The sequence below is a fragment of the Lissotriton helveticus genome, chromosome 3_1 (assembly GCF_964261635.1).
Source record: "Lissotriton helveticus chromosome 3_1, aLisHel1.1, whole genome shotgun sequence".
NCBI classification, from domain to species: Eukaryota; Metazoa; Chordata; class Amphibia; order Caudata; family Salamandridae; genus Lissotriton; species Lissotriton helveticus.
Window position 1 is genome coordinate 271,660,051 of NC_136061.1, and position 15,969 is coordinate 271,676,019.

The 15,969-nt window shown below is 50.7% G+C and overlaps 1 protein-coding gene across 5 annotated transcripts in view; it reads right to left on the reverse strand.

Annotated features, from left to right (window-relative positions):
* GGNBP2 (gametogenetin binding protein 2) overlaps nucleotides 1–15,969 on the reverse strand; it is a 668,014-nt gene that overhangs the window by 212,105 nt on the left and 439,940 nt on the right. For all 5 annotated transcript variants that reach the window (XM_078679788.1, XM_078679790.1, XM_078679791.1 and 2 more), the window contains one exon: nucleotides 5,983–6,177. In XM_078679788.1, coding sequence (XP_078535914.1) covers nucleotides 5,983–6,177 — 195 coding nt within the window. The remainder of the gene's footprint in view (nucleotides 1–5,982; nucleotides 6,178–15,969) is intronic.

Here is a 15,969-nt window from a genome sequence, read left to right on the forward strand (position 1 = left end):
TGGTGTAGCGTCTCAAATATCACCGACGTCTTGGGAGTGGGCACCGTCAGCGAGATGCCCAGCTTCGCTGCACCTCGCAAAAAGACTTCCTGAAAGGACACCAGATCATCAATCGGTGAAACCCTTGTCTCTGGTGATTCCGACAACGTTGGAGAATAGTCCCTGGTCCCCGAGGATCTTGTATGGGAACGAGACCTGTGCCTCCTGTGGCGTCGTCTCGACCGTGTGGAAGACCGGTGGCGTGATCCTTCTCTCCTCCTGGAACGGGATCGCGACCTCCCAGAACGTGGACGCTCCGTAGGTTTCCGAGGAGGCGTCTTCCGTGGTTTCTCCTGGGTTCTAGGTCTTGGTGTCCCCTTTGGAGGTGTAGGTAACCTGGGTAGGGACGCCGACCTCGGCGGAGGGATCGGAGGAGTCCCCGACCGAGGCCTAGGCCCACGTGGTGGAAGCCCCGGTGGTGGCAGAGATGGCAGTGGGGGCTTAACAGGCGGATCCTCTTTAGGTAGAGGAGGAGGAGATTTAAGCCGAGGTGGTGTATAAACCACCGAGTACACCGAGCCCGGTGACTTCTTCGGAGGAGGGGACTGCGACCCAGCCCCTCCAGAACCTGAGCGCCGCCTCCGGCGTCCTTCACCAGACCCCGCCTGACTTCTGGCGCTAGAAGTCCTTCTGCGCCGTTTTGAGGAGGCAGAACGGCTCCCAGATGCCGATCTCTTCCTCCTCGACGTCGAGCTACATTTATCCGGCGTCGAACGTCGACCCCGTGACTCAGGCGTCGAACACCGTCTCCTCGACGTCAAGTGTTTCTTCTTCGACGCCGAGTGCCGCCACCTCGACGACGAGCGGTCAGCTCTCGACGACGAGCGTCGACTGTCCTTTGCAGACCGTTTCCTCACAGTCCTCGACGTCGAGGCTCCCCTCGACGCCGAACGTCCACTCGACGGCGAACGGCGGTGTCGCCTCGGCGGCGAGCGCCGATGCCTACTGGTCCTCCGACGTCGACGGCTCGACGTCGACGACGATGACGCCGTCGGCGGCCTGCCCAGGCCCTTCGACGTCGACTTCCCACGCTGTCTCGACCCGAAGCCCCGGGGAGATGGGGAACACACCATCGTCATCCCTCTCGACGTCGTTGTCGATGCAATCGACGTCAACGGAGACCGGGAGCGTTTGCTGGTCTTCCTGCCTCTGGGGAGCCCCCCAGAGGGCTCAGCAGGGGCAGAGGGAGCCTTCCCAGCCTGCCCAGACCCACCTGCAGCCTGCATACGTCTCTCCTCGAGGCCTTGGAGCCTAATCTTCAACCTTTCCCTGAGGGTCCTAGTTGAAAAGGTCTGACAAATATCACAGCCTTCAGGAACATGTTCTTCAGGGAGGCAGAGAATGCAGACGTCGTGTGAGTCCGACTTGGCCTTCTTCCTTCCACATGCAGGGCACTTGTCAAACAGAGCAGGCATTTTAGATCCCTAAAAGCCTGAACAAACACCCAGGGATGAAGAAAAACACCAAGTATTAACAACAGAAAACACTTTTAAGTCAAAAAAGTGCACAAATCCAATAAACCCTTTGAAAAAGGGAGAGCTCAATGCACCAGGGTCCTGTTAGCAGGAGCCGGAAAAAAGAACTGAAAGTAAGTGGGACTTGCTATGCATTCTGGGATACTGGGAGAAAGTTCTGGAAGGTTCTCTTAAAGGCACAGTATCCTATTTAAGCCACATAATGGGCAGCCTATGGGGCTTGTCTGTCCATGCCTTCCTCTCTATCATTCCAGAGGCTTTTACTGGTTTCTTTATGGAGAAACTGGGCAGACTGTGCTGTGTGTGTGTTTTTTTGCTGGAATTTCTAGTTGAAGTACTGGACAGTGTAGCCTGTGGATATAGGCTGCATTATTTGTCTTTAAATTATCTCTTAAGTGTCTTTGCATTTCTGCAGTTTTATGACAGCTTAAGAGATTATTTTTGATTGCCGGGGTCCATGCACATGAGCGGGACTATTCACTAGATTATGACTATACACAGAGATCCCCTACTACAGAAGAGGGGGTAGAATGGAGAAGAGGGGGTAGATTGGAGAAGAGGGGGGTAGATTGGAGAAGAGGGGGGTAGATTGGAGAAGAGGGGGGTAGATTGGAGAAGAGGGGGTAGATTGGAGAAGAGGGGGTAGATTGGAGAAGAGGGGGTAGATTGGAGAAGAGGGGGTAGATTGGAGAAGAGGGGGTAGATTGGAGAAGAGGGGGTAGATTGGAGAAGAGGGGGTAGATTGGAGAAGAGGGGGTAGATTGGGGTAGATTGGAGAAGATGGGGTAGATTGGAGAAGAGGGGGTACATTGGAGAAGAGGGGGTACATTGGAGAAGAGGGGGTACATTGCATTGGGTAGACTGGAGTGGGACACACTTAAGTGGATAGGAGTGAAGTGGGGTAGACTGGTTTAGATGGGGGCAGAATGGGTATATCTGAGTGGAGTGCGGTAGACTGGTGTGGGGCATGGTTGACTGGGTTGGAGTAAAGTGGGTTAAATCGGGGTACAATGGGGTAGATTGTATTGTAGTGGAGTGGACTGGGTAAATTAGAATGAGTGTGGATGGGGTGGATTAAAGTGGGGTAGATTGGAGTGGGGTAGATAGGGGTAAATTGTAGCGAAGTGGGGTGAGGTAGATTGGGCTACAGTGGAGAGGGATAGATTAAAGTGGAGGGGATGGATTGGATTTCACAATAGTGGAGTGGGGTGAGTGGAGGGGCGTGAAGTGGAGAAGACGTGAGTGGCATAGACTGATATGGCGTGGAGTTGCTGGTCTTAGAGTGGAGGGGCATGGAGTGCCTCGTATTAGAGTGGAGTAATTTGTCATTGAATAGAGTGGTGTGGGGTGAGTGGAGTGACGTAATGTGGAGTATGCATGGTGTGGTAGTGCACTGCCCATTGGACAATTCATTTTGAATTGAAATGATAATTACATTTGCATGGAAATACTGCACACAAACGACGTGTCCAAATATCACCACCTAATGAACGATATGTTTTGATGGTATTCAAATATTTGTTTCCACTACACTTCAGAAATACAAAAAAGTGGAGGAGGAGCCTAGCCTGCAGCCGAGATGGCCGCCTAGTCTCTCGGCTCCGCCGACCCTCGTGCCTTTCTTTATAATCCTGCCGCATATCCTGTGCCTTCACGCAACAAGTTAACTCGGGAAGTGCTCCTGATCCCGTTGTTTTGCTTCCCGGCGCAGTCCGAGCGCTGCCGGTGGTGCGGCGTCCCTGTTCTCTTTCCGGCCCTTTGAGGGATCGCAGCCGGGCCGTAGCCTGTGGGGTGCGGCGGGACACGGCCACAACAACAGCGGCCGCCGTGGCGGAGGAGGAACCGGTCAGCTGGGGTTACATTGCTGCGCTGGGTTCATCGCCGCAGCGCTTCCCCTTGCTCGGCGCTCCTATGTTCCTGGAAACATTGTACCGGCGCTCTCTCTTTGTATCCTTCCCCAGCTTGGCTGTGACGGATCTGCTTCATTGTTGCTCTTCCCCCATAGCAGACGCCATTTTCTGCATTGGGCACCCAGCGCCTACCAGCGGAGTCCTCTGCTCATTTCGAGGGCTACTTGTTCGCCGGCGTTGCCACAGTTGAAGCGGCTTTAGGATCGGCTGTCCTCATGTATGTGTCCCGGCGGGGCCCCGCTGATCCTTTGCAGCAGTGTTGTACGTCGAGGATGGTGAATGGCGGCTTGCTTTCAGAACTGCTCTGCTGCCGTTCGCCCTGGGCGGGGGACGAGGCTGTCTCCTCCGTTGCGGTTACACTGCTGAGGCCTCGTGATGTCTTAAATGCTTTGGAGGGTCTTGTGGTTGCCTTTCATCACACTGCCCGAGGATTGGGGGACCGGCTTGATGCGATTTCACCGGCTGGCCGTCATTGCCCTTCTATGCTGCACGCTGCGCCACAACCTTACTCTGTTCACGGTGGTTCGTCTACCCTGGAGCCCGTGGGGGTGATAGCTGCTCAGGCCACAGTTTCTGCTGCTGTCCGCTCCGAAGTGGGTCTGAAGGGGTCTGGCGGTACTGACCTTTCTCGATGGCCGGCGCGTCTGCTTCGTACGCCATGTTTTCCACTTCCTTTGTTCTCTGATGGCGTGCCTCTTGGCTTCATCCTGGATTCGATGCCTTTGCCTCGGCCTGCTGCGGCAGTTGGACTTTGGACTTGTTTTGCTTCCCACTGTACTATCTTCGGGCAAGCGGCAGTGGCTTTTATTGCTGTTTGTGACCGAATTCCCAGCCGGTGTGGCCCATTTCGAGTGCCTCGACTTCTGCAGTGGATTTTACAGTCGCCTTTTCCACCTACGCTAGCTGTTTTAGACTTGGACTCCGCCGTCATGCTGGATCGAAGGGGACAGGGCTGAGACTGTTCCTCCTTTTTTGTTGAGACCTGCTGTGTGTATTGCTGGGGCTGTGATGGACAATTGCTGGAGGTAAAGCTTGGTTAGGTACTGAGGTGGGGTCCGGGGATGGGTGGCCGCGGCTAAAAGTGCTGATTGTTTTGAATTTTCTCTGGCCCTCCTCCAGTCTTCTGTGATTCTTTTTCTTTCTTTTCTTTCTTCTGCATTTCGGGTACTCTTTTGGGGCGACAGACGCACTGCTAGGGGGGGGGTAGGCCGTAGCCTCTGCATGTGTGTTGGGTGGGGGGTGTGTGGGGGGGTTTTTCTTTGTTCGTTTCTGTTCCTATGGGCCTTAATTTTTCTTTCCTTTTTTTTTTTTATTCTTTTCTTTCCCTGTTTCTTGGAGTCCTGGGGTGGATTGGGGGATATGGGTAGTGGCTGGGGTGTATTGTACTGTGTGTTCGTTATATATCCTGATTTATCTGACCCCAGCCGGATGTCTTGTGGATAATGTTTGATGCTTTTTCTGATGACCGTAGCCCACCTTTGTCCTGGATGTATCGTTTGGACTCTGATCCTTCTTGCTTTTTGTTGTTTTGGACACGCTTAAAAACTTTTAAAATTAAACCTTCATTTATCCTACTTCTCGGCAACGCACGTGTTTATAGTGTACCTCGTAATAATCGCGCTAGTCTTATTAAGTTGCTGAGTCGCCTCACTGCTTGCTACTGTGCTTTAAATGTTGTTGTGGCCGGCCCCTGGGTTGTAGGCCCGTATTTGTTTGCTTATAATTTTCAATAAAGGTTTTCAAAAAAAAAAAAAGAAATACAAAAAAGTGTGCTTCGATGGTACTCCTGATATATCGTGAAACATTTTGTTGTTGTTGTGTATTTGGAAAAAAACATCCTAAACCCTCTCCTGTTACATGAATGCTCAGCAGGACTGTCATGCAAATTCTCTCACTAGGAAATTGGAGAAAGAAAAGTAAACACCATGCTCCCTTGGATGAGAGAGCTTGACATTTAACGTCTGTCTATGAATGTACAGGAAATGTGCACATATGATGAAGGCAAGATTAAAGACAATACAATGAAGACTTGAAAATATGTCTCACACCAAATGTTTTTTTCATCATGACAATAGGTTTTAAGGATCCTTTGTACACAAATAGCAGTCAATAGAACTGCATGTGCAAAGGAAATCTCTCTCCTAAAACAACTCATCGTTCTTCCAATGACTAGGGTGTAAAATCTAAAATATTTACACTGAAAACTGAGATTAAAATCTAATCGGAGAATATGCCAAGTACTCAAAAATTATCAAATGCCTTCACAATAATTATCAATGGATGATAGTACCCAGTCAACAATAAAAAAAAAATCTAACTGCTCAGATAGCATTTCCTTAAGAATCTGCCACGGAGTAATTCGTAATTGTAAGTACTGGATGGAGGATCCTTATTTGTATCTAGTTAGAATCTTTAAATTTGTCAAGCTTTTAACCTTAATGTATTCATTGAGCTCAAAAGTAACAGCAAGGTGACAATGCAGCTAAATAGAATAAAGACTTCAAAATAAGTGTAAAGAATTTATTGAATGAAGAAACTGTGGACAGAAACTATCTTACCTTCTCAGGATTGTGGAGATTTTCCTCTTCTGCCTGCAATGGACCTGGAATCTCGCACACACACTTATTTTTCCTTCGGTTCTTTCTTTTTTGGCGCTTTTTCTCCTGTTTCAGTTCTTGCACTCTTTCTTCTTCTAAAAACTCCTCACACAGTTGCTCCAACCTACTGATGCCTTGCACTTTTTCAACAGCCATCTAGTTGTGACAAATAGGAAAAAAATGAGCAAATGTCTTGAGAACGACAAACAGAAGCAATCGAAAGGTAAGATTAAGCCTCTAAAGACATGGTTAATTATGTGTAATAATAAATTGCATATTCAGAATGCATCAAAGCAGATCACTACTGTTTGAATGTAGATTTATTACAAGTCAATGTTTACAGTTATAATATACTTAACACACTGTACAGTCATGGATGTTTAGTTCTATATTGAGAGTATAATGATATGTGATAACCTAACACCGAGATATTCCTTGACCTACCCCGCAGGAACCCATAATCTCTATGATCCTTCCTCTACCACTAAAATCACCAGATTAAGTCCAGTTTGTGTCAGTAATGAACAAGTTACTTACCTTCGGTAACGCTTTTTCTGGTGGATACAGTATCTGCCTGTGGATTCCTCACCTTGTGAATATCTCCTGCGTCAGCAACATTCGGAAATTCTTCTATAGCTTCGCGCCGACGTCACAGAAGCACGGCATCGCGCGTGGCTCCGCTGACGCCATGACTCCATAATAGGCCCGTGTCGGCGTGATGACATCAGTTCTGTCCTTTTTTCCGTGCCTTCGAGGCACACGGACCGACCAACAACAGTAGATATACACACAGTGTACCCAGTACAATATAATCAAGGTGATACACACAGTGTGAAAACAATGTAGCAAAACACTTCCTTTGAAAGTAACATATATACATAAAAATATTACATTATCGTAGGTATAGAAGAGTGGACAACGGGGAGGTGGGTGGGCATGTGAGCAATCCACAGGCAGATACTGTATCGACCAGAAAAAGCATTACTGAAGGTAAATAACTTGTTCTTCTGATGGATACATCTGCCAGTGGATTCCTCACCTTGTGAATAGATTCCCACAGCAGTCCCCACTCCCGGAGGAGGGTGTCCACCCTTCTATACCAAGAAGTCCTGGAGGACTGAGTGCGCAAAATGACCATCCCTCCTCACCTCGGAATCTAAGCAGTAATGCTTCGCAAAGGTGTGGAGGAAAGCCCAAATTGCCGCTCTACAAATGTCCTCTACAGGAACACCTCTAGACAAAGCAGATGTGGTAGACTTTGCTCTAGTGGAGTGCGCCCTCAAACCTTCTGGAGGTTCCTTACCGGCCATAGAGTAGCAAATCTTGATACACAAGACAATCCATCTTGACAGCGTGCGCTTGTGCACCGCTTTGCCTCTTCTGGCTCCAACGAAACCCACGAAGAGCTGGTCATCAATTCTGAACCCTCTGGTTCTGTCAAGGTAGAAGCTCACCGCCCTCTTTGGGTCCAACCAGTGAAGCTGCTCCTCCTCCTTGGAAGGGTGAGGGGAGGATTGAAGGTAGGGAGGGTAATGGACTGTCCCAGATGGAAGGGAGTTACCACCTTAGGCAGAAAAGCAGCCCTGGTCCTAAGTACCATTCTTTCAGCATGAATGGTCAAGAACGGGGGTTTTGAACTTAGAGCTTGAAGCTCATTTACCCTCCTTGCCGAGGTAATGGCAATCAGAAAGACCGTTTTAAAAGATAACAACCTCAAGGGACACCTATGCAAGGGCTCGAAAGGTGAACCCATTAAGTAAGGACAAGATTCAAGTCCCATTGAGGCACAATAAAAGGAGTGGGAGGAAATGTATTCGTAAGGCCTTTTAAGAACCTTACAATAATAGGTGACTTAAATAAGGACGGCTGGTCCGGCAGAAAAAGAAATGCTGACAAGACTGAAAGATAACCCTTCACTGTCGCCACAGCAAATCCTTGCTGTGCCAAAGAGAGTGCAAACTGAAGAATGTTGGACAAGCGAGCCTTCAAAGGGTCAATGGGCTTCTCCCCACACCAAAAGACAAACTTAGACCACCTATAAGAATAGATACACTTTTTTTTTTTAAACTTTATTTTTGTTGCAGGTACACACACATTTCCTTCGCCCGTGGGCTGCATTGTCAAACCAACAATTGTGCACAGATCTAGGCGTTAGTTATAGGCACGGCCCATCAGCCCACAACCCGGAGGCCGGGCGGCGCAGCTGTAATCAGTCAATCAAACATTATATAGCCCGCAACAGTGCGTGTCATCAATGTCGAGTCGATACCCTGCATTTTTCATGTAATACCCTCCCCCCCCCCCTCAACTATGTTCAGTGTAACTGCATAACACACCCTCAACAAGTTCGTTTCCACCTCATTTCCTTTTGCCGCATAGTCCTCGGTGTAACTTCCCCACAGCCACATTTTCACCCTCTACCACCCCCCCCCTGTCCCCGCACTTCCCCCCCCAAGAAACAGAACCTTTTCCGACTTTGCTTTTAAGATGACTTCTAGATGTTGCCCACCTCCCCATTCATGTCCTTGCCGTTGTGAAATCAAGCCCACTGCCGTTGTAGGCCTACCACGACCGACCTAGTATACCTCATTGCCCTCCCTCTAAACCATGGTATTGTCTCCATTTTGCCCAGACCCTCTGAAACTTTTTGGGGCACCCCCTCGCCTTATATGTCACCCTTTCTGCCGCCATGTACAGATCTAGGCCCCTTCTCCATTCCTCTATGTCTGGTGGCTCCGCGGCTCCCCAATGTTTGGCGATGTCCCTCTTGGCCACCACTAGCGCCAGGACTAGAAATATAAGGTGGTTGCGTGGTAGATCTATTTCGTTAGTCATGCCCAACAACGCCAATTTCGGTTCGCACTCCAATTCTATCCCCAGGACCTCCCCCAACTCCGCGAAAATGTGTGTCCAGTATGTGCGTATAGTGTCGCATGACCATATTGTGTGGTAAAAGTCACCTGGGTGTTGTAGACATCTGAGACACCGGGGGTCTGTTATTTTCCCGGTTTTGAGGAGACGTACTCTATCAAAGTAAGTCCTGTGTAGCACGTTCATCTGGATGAGCCTCAACCGTGACTTTATGGCCACCTCTCTAGGGTGCATCAAGACCATCTCCCAATCCAAGTCCTCCATCTCGCCTACCTCCGCCTCCCAAACCCCTCTAAGTTTCGTTAAGTCCCCTAGCATATTGTTAGTGAGTGTCTTGTATGTGAGTGAGACCGCCTGATGTGTTATCTGTTCCTGCAGGAGCCTGCCCTCCAGTGGCGCGTATTCAGGCAGCTCTGTGGGGATGATGTTTTGGGCTCTCCATGCATGGGCCAATTGTGTATGTTTGAAGAGTTGTGATCGGTGCAGTCCGTATTCCAGTTGTAACCTGTCGAACGACTTCAGTTCCCCCCTATATAAGACATCGCCAATATGTGAAATACCTATATCATCCCATCTTTGGAAACCTTTCAGCCTTTTAAATTCCGTCAGCCAATGGCATTGCCATAACGGCGTCTGTCTAGTCGGCCTCTTATCCCATCCCATACGTTTTGTCGCTCGTGTCCAGGCCCGAAGTGTGAGCAGTGTTGCCGGTAGAAGCGATCTTCGCGTCTTACCCCCGTATAGATAGTGGTATACACTATGAGGTGACAGCTTCTGCCGTTCCAGTGTATAGGTCGGGTGGTCGGCCGGGGCATGGATCCACTCATTGATTGGCGTCAGGTGCTCCGCCAAGTAGTATGCTTCCAGATTAGGCAGGGAAATCCCACCACTATATTGGTGTCGTTGGAGCGTCTGAAGTGCTATACGCGGTTGTTTCCCCAGCCATAGAAAGGAACGTAGGTCTGCATGGACTTTGGATAGCGTGTCGGCTGGGAGCGGGTAATATTCGTTTTGGAGGGCATAGAGGAACTTAGGGAGGGTAATCATTTTGTACATTGCGGCCCTTCCTAACAGGGTGAGCGGCAGTTGTCTCCATCTGTTCATGTCCTCTACCGCCTCAGTCATGACTCGCTCCACATTTCTGTGAAATGAGAGCGCCTTGTCTAATGTAATATATACTCCCAGGTATTGAAACCCCTCAGCAGTGGTGAGCAGTTGGTCAGGTAGGTTCCCTCACCTATCCAAGCCACGTGGGTCATAGAGGATAGATTTGTTCCAGTTGATAGTATGTCCCGCTCTTGCGCCAAAGCCCTCCAGTTCCCCAAATAACTCCGGGATCGAAACCTCTGGGTTCGTTATGTATAGCAGCACGTCGTCTGCATACAACGATATTTTTTCCTGTGTTACCCCGGCTGTTTCCCCAGAGAAGCCGTGTATTTCGGGATTTTGTCTAATCTTGGCGGCTAGCACCTCGATTGTGAGCGTGAACAGTAAGGGGGACAATGGGCATCCCTGTCGCGTGCCCCTGGAGACCCGAAATTCTTTGGACAGTCTGCCATTGACACGAACCCGCGCTGTCGGAGCTGCATACATTAACTCTATCCATCCCTGGAATTTTGGGCCAAGACCGAACCGCTGCAGTGTTGCCAAAAGGAACGGCCAATGTACCGCATCGAACGCTTTTTCTGCGTCCAGGGACAGAAACCAGTGGGGTTCCCTTCTGTCTCTGACTTCCTGCAACCAATTGTGTGTGCGTCTCAAATTTTGTTTAGTTGCTCTGTCTGGAAGGAAACCTGACTGGTCTGCGTGAATGAGATCTGGGATCACCGACTTCAGGCGCGTCGCCAATATGGTAGTCAGGATCTTCACCTCAATGTTGAGGAGGGAAATGGGGCGGTATGAAGCACAGTCTTCAGGGGGCTTGCCCTGTTTGTGGATCGGTACTATGGTGGCCAGAGCGAGGTCGGGTGGGAGACGTCCCTCCTGATATGATTCAGTATAGAGGGCCTTCAGGTGTCGCACCAGCAGGTCTGCTTTACGTTTAAAAAATTCCGCGGGGAATCCATTGTGACCCGGCGTTTTCCCTGTTTTGAGCTTATTTATGGCCTCGGAGATCTCGTCTAGTGAGATATCTGTTTCCAACGCCGCGCTGGATTCTGAGGCTAGAGCAGGCAGATCAATTCCCTCCATATAGTGCAGTGCGACCTCAACCGTCCAGAGGTCTCTCGCAGCATAAAATCCTGCATAATGCGACGCAAAGGAATCAGCTATCTCTTGTTCGGTACACACCATGACGCCATCTGTCAGTCTAATCTGTTCCACCCATCTGGCTGCCCTCTCCTTCCTACTTAGCCACGCTAGGAGCTTGCCTGATTTGTCGCCCACGTCATAGAGCCGATGCAGGGTGGCTAGCGACTGCGTCCGCGCCTCATTCGAGGCTATGTCTCTATACTCCCGTTGCTTGTCCAGCAGAAGCCGCAAATTACCGTCATCTGTACGTGTCTGGTATTCTCCTTCTAGATGTAGAATTTCGGCCTCCAGTCCCACTATCACTGCCTGCTGTTTCCTACGGTCCTCCCTCAGCCGACTCTGCGCCCTGTCTCTCAGAACCGTTTTCATGGCCTCCCAAAAGGTCACTCCAGAGGCAACCGAGCCTTCATTTTCTGCAATGTACACTTTGACATCTGCCCTGAGTCCTCTTATAATTTCTGGCTTCTGGAGATCCCAAGCTGCCAGTCGCCATTCTGAGCCTGTCCTACCTCTGTTTGCCCCCACCTTAGCCTATAATGGAGAGTGGCCCGAGATGCCCCGTGCCTTATACCCCGCCTCATCGCCCGCGGTGAGATATTGCCTGGCCACGAAAATATAGTCCAGTCTGGAGAACACTATGTGCCCCAGAGTAAAAGGAGTAATCCTTAAGCGTGGGGTGTCACCATCTCCACACGTCTGTGAGACCCAGATTGGTCATGTGTCGTGAAAGTGTCGTCTCCGCCCCCCCCCCCTGCGTGTTGGCCCCGTGCGGTCCAGTTCCTCCGACATAACGTCATTAAAGTCGCCTCCCACTATTTGTAGTGTGTCTGCAGTGTTCATGAGGATTATAGCTATCGCCTTGTATGTGCGTGCCTGCAATTTCGGTGGGGCGTAGACTGAGAGGATTGTGCATCTTTGTCCCCTCCATACTCCCTGTACCCCCACATATGTCCCTTGTGGATCGCTCCATGTACGTGTTATTTTGAAGGGGAAGGCTTTATTCACCAGAATAACAGTTCCTCTGGAGTCTTGGGTGTATCCCGCGTGGGCTAGGACCGCATACCTCCCTCTAGCTATGAAGTTACATTTTTCGCCCCTAAGGTGTGTCTCCTGCAGGCGGGCCAAATCCGGCGCCACTCTCTTAATATACGCATGTACTAGGCCCCTCTTTATCCTTGAACCCAGGCCATTTACATTCCATGAGAGGATCGATATCCCCCTACCATCTTGTAGTGGTGTCGTCAATGTACCTGCCATGTTGTGGTGCGGTATTCATGTTCTGTTCGAGTCTGTGCTGGACGCCGGCGTCTGTACTGCAATCCCTCCGATTGTGGCTGTCTTACCCCCCGCCCCCCCAACTCGTGTAACTGTTCCCCCCAGCGATCCTCCCCCCTCCCCACCTCCTTCCCCATCCAGACTCATCCCCTCTGAGGACCGAGCTTTCAGTAGGAGTCGGTCTGTCGCCCGCCCACACCCGCCCCCTATTTAGTTATATTGAAACTTGAATGGAATTTTAAACTGCAAACAACTTCCCAAACAAAAATAGGAAGATTGTGGTAAAGAAAAACAAAAAACAGGGGATAGTGACCACTTGCGTGCCAACGTGTGCTCCGGCCGACGTCTGAACCAGTCTACTTCAGCATCTTTCAAGAGTGGGAGTCTTGTGTGGCCGTGTCTGACCCACCACATTTGTCCGAGGTATCTTGCTCCATGTCCCGTATCACCGCCACTAATGGGTGTACGGAGCTCCGACAAGTGTCTCTTACATCGTTCTCCGCTTCCGAGTCTCTAGGTTCGGCCTCATCCTCACCGTCTCCCTCCGAACAGACCTGTTTGTGTGCACCTTGTAGTAGCGGATCCGTCGCACCGGAGGCTCCCGGTGACTCCGACCTCCCCCTCCTACTTCCGGCCGCTGTGCGTGCTCGGTAGGGTGTACCTGAGGCACGAGAGCGCATCCTCCTACATTTTTGCCTTTGTGGTTTCGGGAGACTCCATTGAGTCTTTTCTCGCACAGTTCTGTCCATTTCCTCCCGCCTCGCAGCTTCCCTGCCGTTGAGTATCAAGAATAGATACACTTGGTAGAATGAAGCCTGGCTGATAAAATAACATCCACCACGTCATGTGGGAGAGAAAAACAATTCTCCCCGTTCATTCTCCAGGCATGAAAGTGTAAGGTCTGGAGGTGGGGGTGTAGACCCCGCTCCTCCATCTGAGAGAGGAGGTCTGCCCTGAGAGGGAGACGGAGCGGCAGTCACGAGGAGAGGTGGATAAGATCTGTGTACCACACCCTTCTTGTCCAATCCGGGGCGATCAATATAACTTGGGCCCGGTCTTGGCGAATCTTCAAAAACCGAGGAATCAAGGGTATAAGGAGTTGAGAGCTCCAATTCAACTGAAACGCGTCCCCATAGGCCCCCTGCAACAGATACTGGAGACTGCAGAATGACGGGCAGTGAGCGTTCTCGTGAGTGGCGAACAGGTCCACCTGAGGAGTTTCCCACGTCCGTAAGACGTGTCAAACCACCTCTGGATGTAGCCTTCACTCGTGGTCGGCTGAGAACTGCCGACTGAGACTGACTGCACGCACGTTTAGAACTCCGGCCAGATGATTTGTCAAGCAGATCTGATGGTCCTGAACCAGGACCAGAGACGCAGAGCCTCTCTGCAAAGGCAATGCAATCCCACGCCTCCCTGCTTGTTGACATACCACATCGCAGTCGTATTGTCCGTCAGGACTTGCACCGACTGACCGCGAAGGGAAGGGAGGAATGCCTTGAGCGCCAAACGTATTGCCCGCAACTCTAGAAGGTTTATGTGAATCAACCTTTCCTTTGGACACCACAGACCCTTGATCTCCAGATCCCCCAGATGAGCACCCCACCCTAGGGTGGATGCATCCGTTATCACTGTGACCACCGATGGAGGCAGATGAAAGGGCTTTCCCTGAGACAGATTGCCCTCCACGCTCCACCAAGATAGATCCGCCGCCGCTTCTCTGGAGATCCTCACCGACTCCCTGAGATCTCCGTTGTGTTGATACCACTGTCTGCGGAGGCACCACTGGAGTGCCCTCATATGCCAGCGTGCATGGTTGACCAACAGAATGCAGGAAGTCATCAGACCGAGCAGACGTAGGACCTTCAGGACTGCTCCATTGTAAAATAAGGGAATAATTTCCTGTATGTCATGAATCCTTTGTGGAGGAGGGAATGCCCGACCCACATTGGTATCCAGTACCGCACCAATGAACAGGTTGCGCTGGGAGGGCACCAGGTGAGATTTGGGTACATTTATCAACAAGCCCAATCTGTACAACAACTGAGTTGTGACTTGCAGATAATGGAGCACCTTCTCCGGAGATTCTGATTTGATCAGCCAATCGTCCAGATAAGGGAGTACTGGTATCCCTGACCTTCTGAGATGTGCTGCCACCACAGCCATCACCTTGGTGAACACTCGAGGTGCAGTAGTAAGACCAAATGGAAGGATAGCAAACTGGAAATGCTGCGATCCCACCGTAAAACGGAGATACTTCCTGTGCGACTTCAGGATGGGAATATGAAAATACGCATCCTGCAAGTCGATCGACACCATCCAATCTTCTACCAAGAGCGCTAGAAGAACATGCGCAAGGGTGAGCATCTTGAACTTCTCCTGTTTCAGAAAGAGATTCAAGACCCTGAGGTCCCGAATTGGATGAAGTCTGCCATCCTTCTTGGGTATCAGGAAATACCGGGAGTAGCATCCATGACCCCTTTCCTGCTCCGGAACCATCTCTATCGCACCTTTTCTCAGTAACGCCAGGACTTCCTCCTGTAGGAGGAGAAGGTGGTCCTCTGTGCAAAACCCTTGGCAAGGAGGGTCATTTGGGGGAAATTTTCAAAAGGGAAGAGCATACCCATTCTCTACGAGATTGAGAACCCAAAGGTCCGATGTGATTGTTGGGCTTGGCCCTTTTGGCAGGTTCACCCCTAAACTTTTTGCTTTTGTATGTGACCTGGTGTTAGTTGTTTTTGGCTTCTGCGCACTTTAACACTGTGTCCCAGTGTAAAGTGCGTGTGCACTCTGAGTGCATGTTGTGAGATTACCCTGCCTCCCATAGGAATGCATGGGGAATGTGTGTGTCCATGGTAGTTCCTGATGTGTGGGGAGTGCAGGGGAGAGTTTGGTATGTGCAAACTAGTGAGATTAAATGCTGCGCGATGGAGTGGGCAGATTTAATGGTGTCTAGTGTAGAAGTGCCACTTCTAGAAGTTGGCATGTCTGTGTAGTAAATGTGAATTGACTGTCTGGCTTGTGATTGGCTGGAGCTGGCTAGTGTGCCTGGCTCCAGGAGTCAGGATGGGTCTGCCCCGGTGGTGAATGGAGAGATCTGCATGTTGATGGGAGGGAGGAGTGCACCTGGGACCTGAATAGGGCTGGGCCTTCCCTACAGAATGCTGGCTCCGCCCCTTGTGGTGCGACTGATGTCCCAAGCCTGTCCTCTGAATGGGGAGAGGGGCCGAGCACAAGTGCTCCAGAACTAGCTGCGTCTGGTTTTCCCCCCTACACTGCACCCTCCAGACAAAGGAAATGTGTATAAAAAGGGGCTGTGACCCCATGCAAGTTGTTTTCTCTGTGCCCTAACTTGAGGGGGGCCTGCTGCTGCTGGGCGCCAGGAGGACCGCCACTGGGGACTGCCTCTCTGCTGGAGGGCCCTGTGAGCTGGCCCCTGGATCCAGCCTTTGCCCTCCACCCCTGCTAAAAGAAGCGCTTTGTTTCTGCACCTCGTGGGCAGGGGATTCCAAGGGTAGGGATTCCCCGCATTTGCCGAATCCGGCGCGGGTG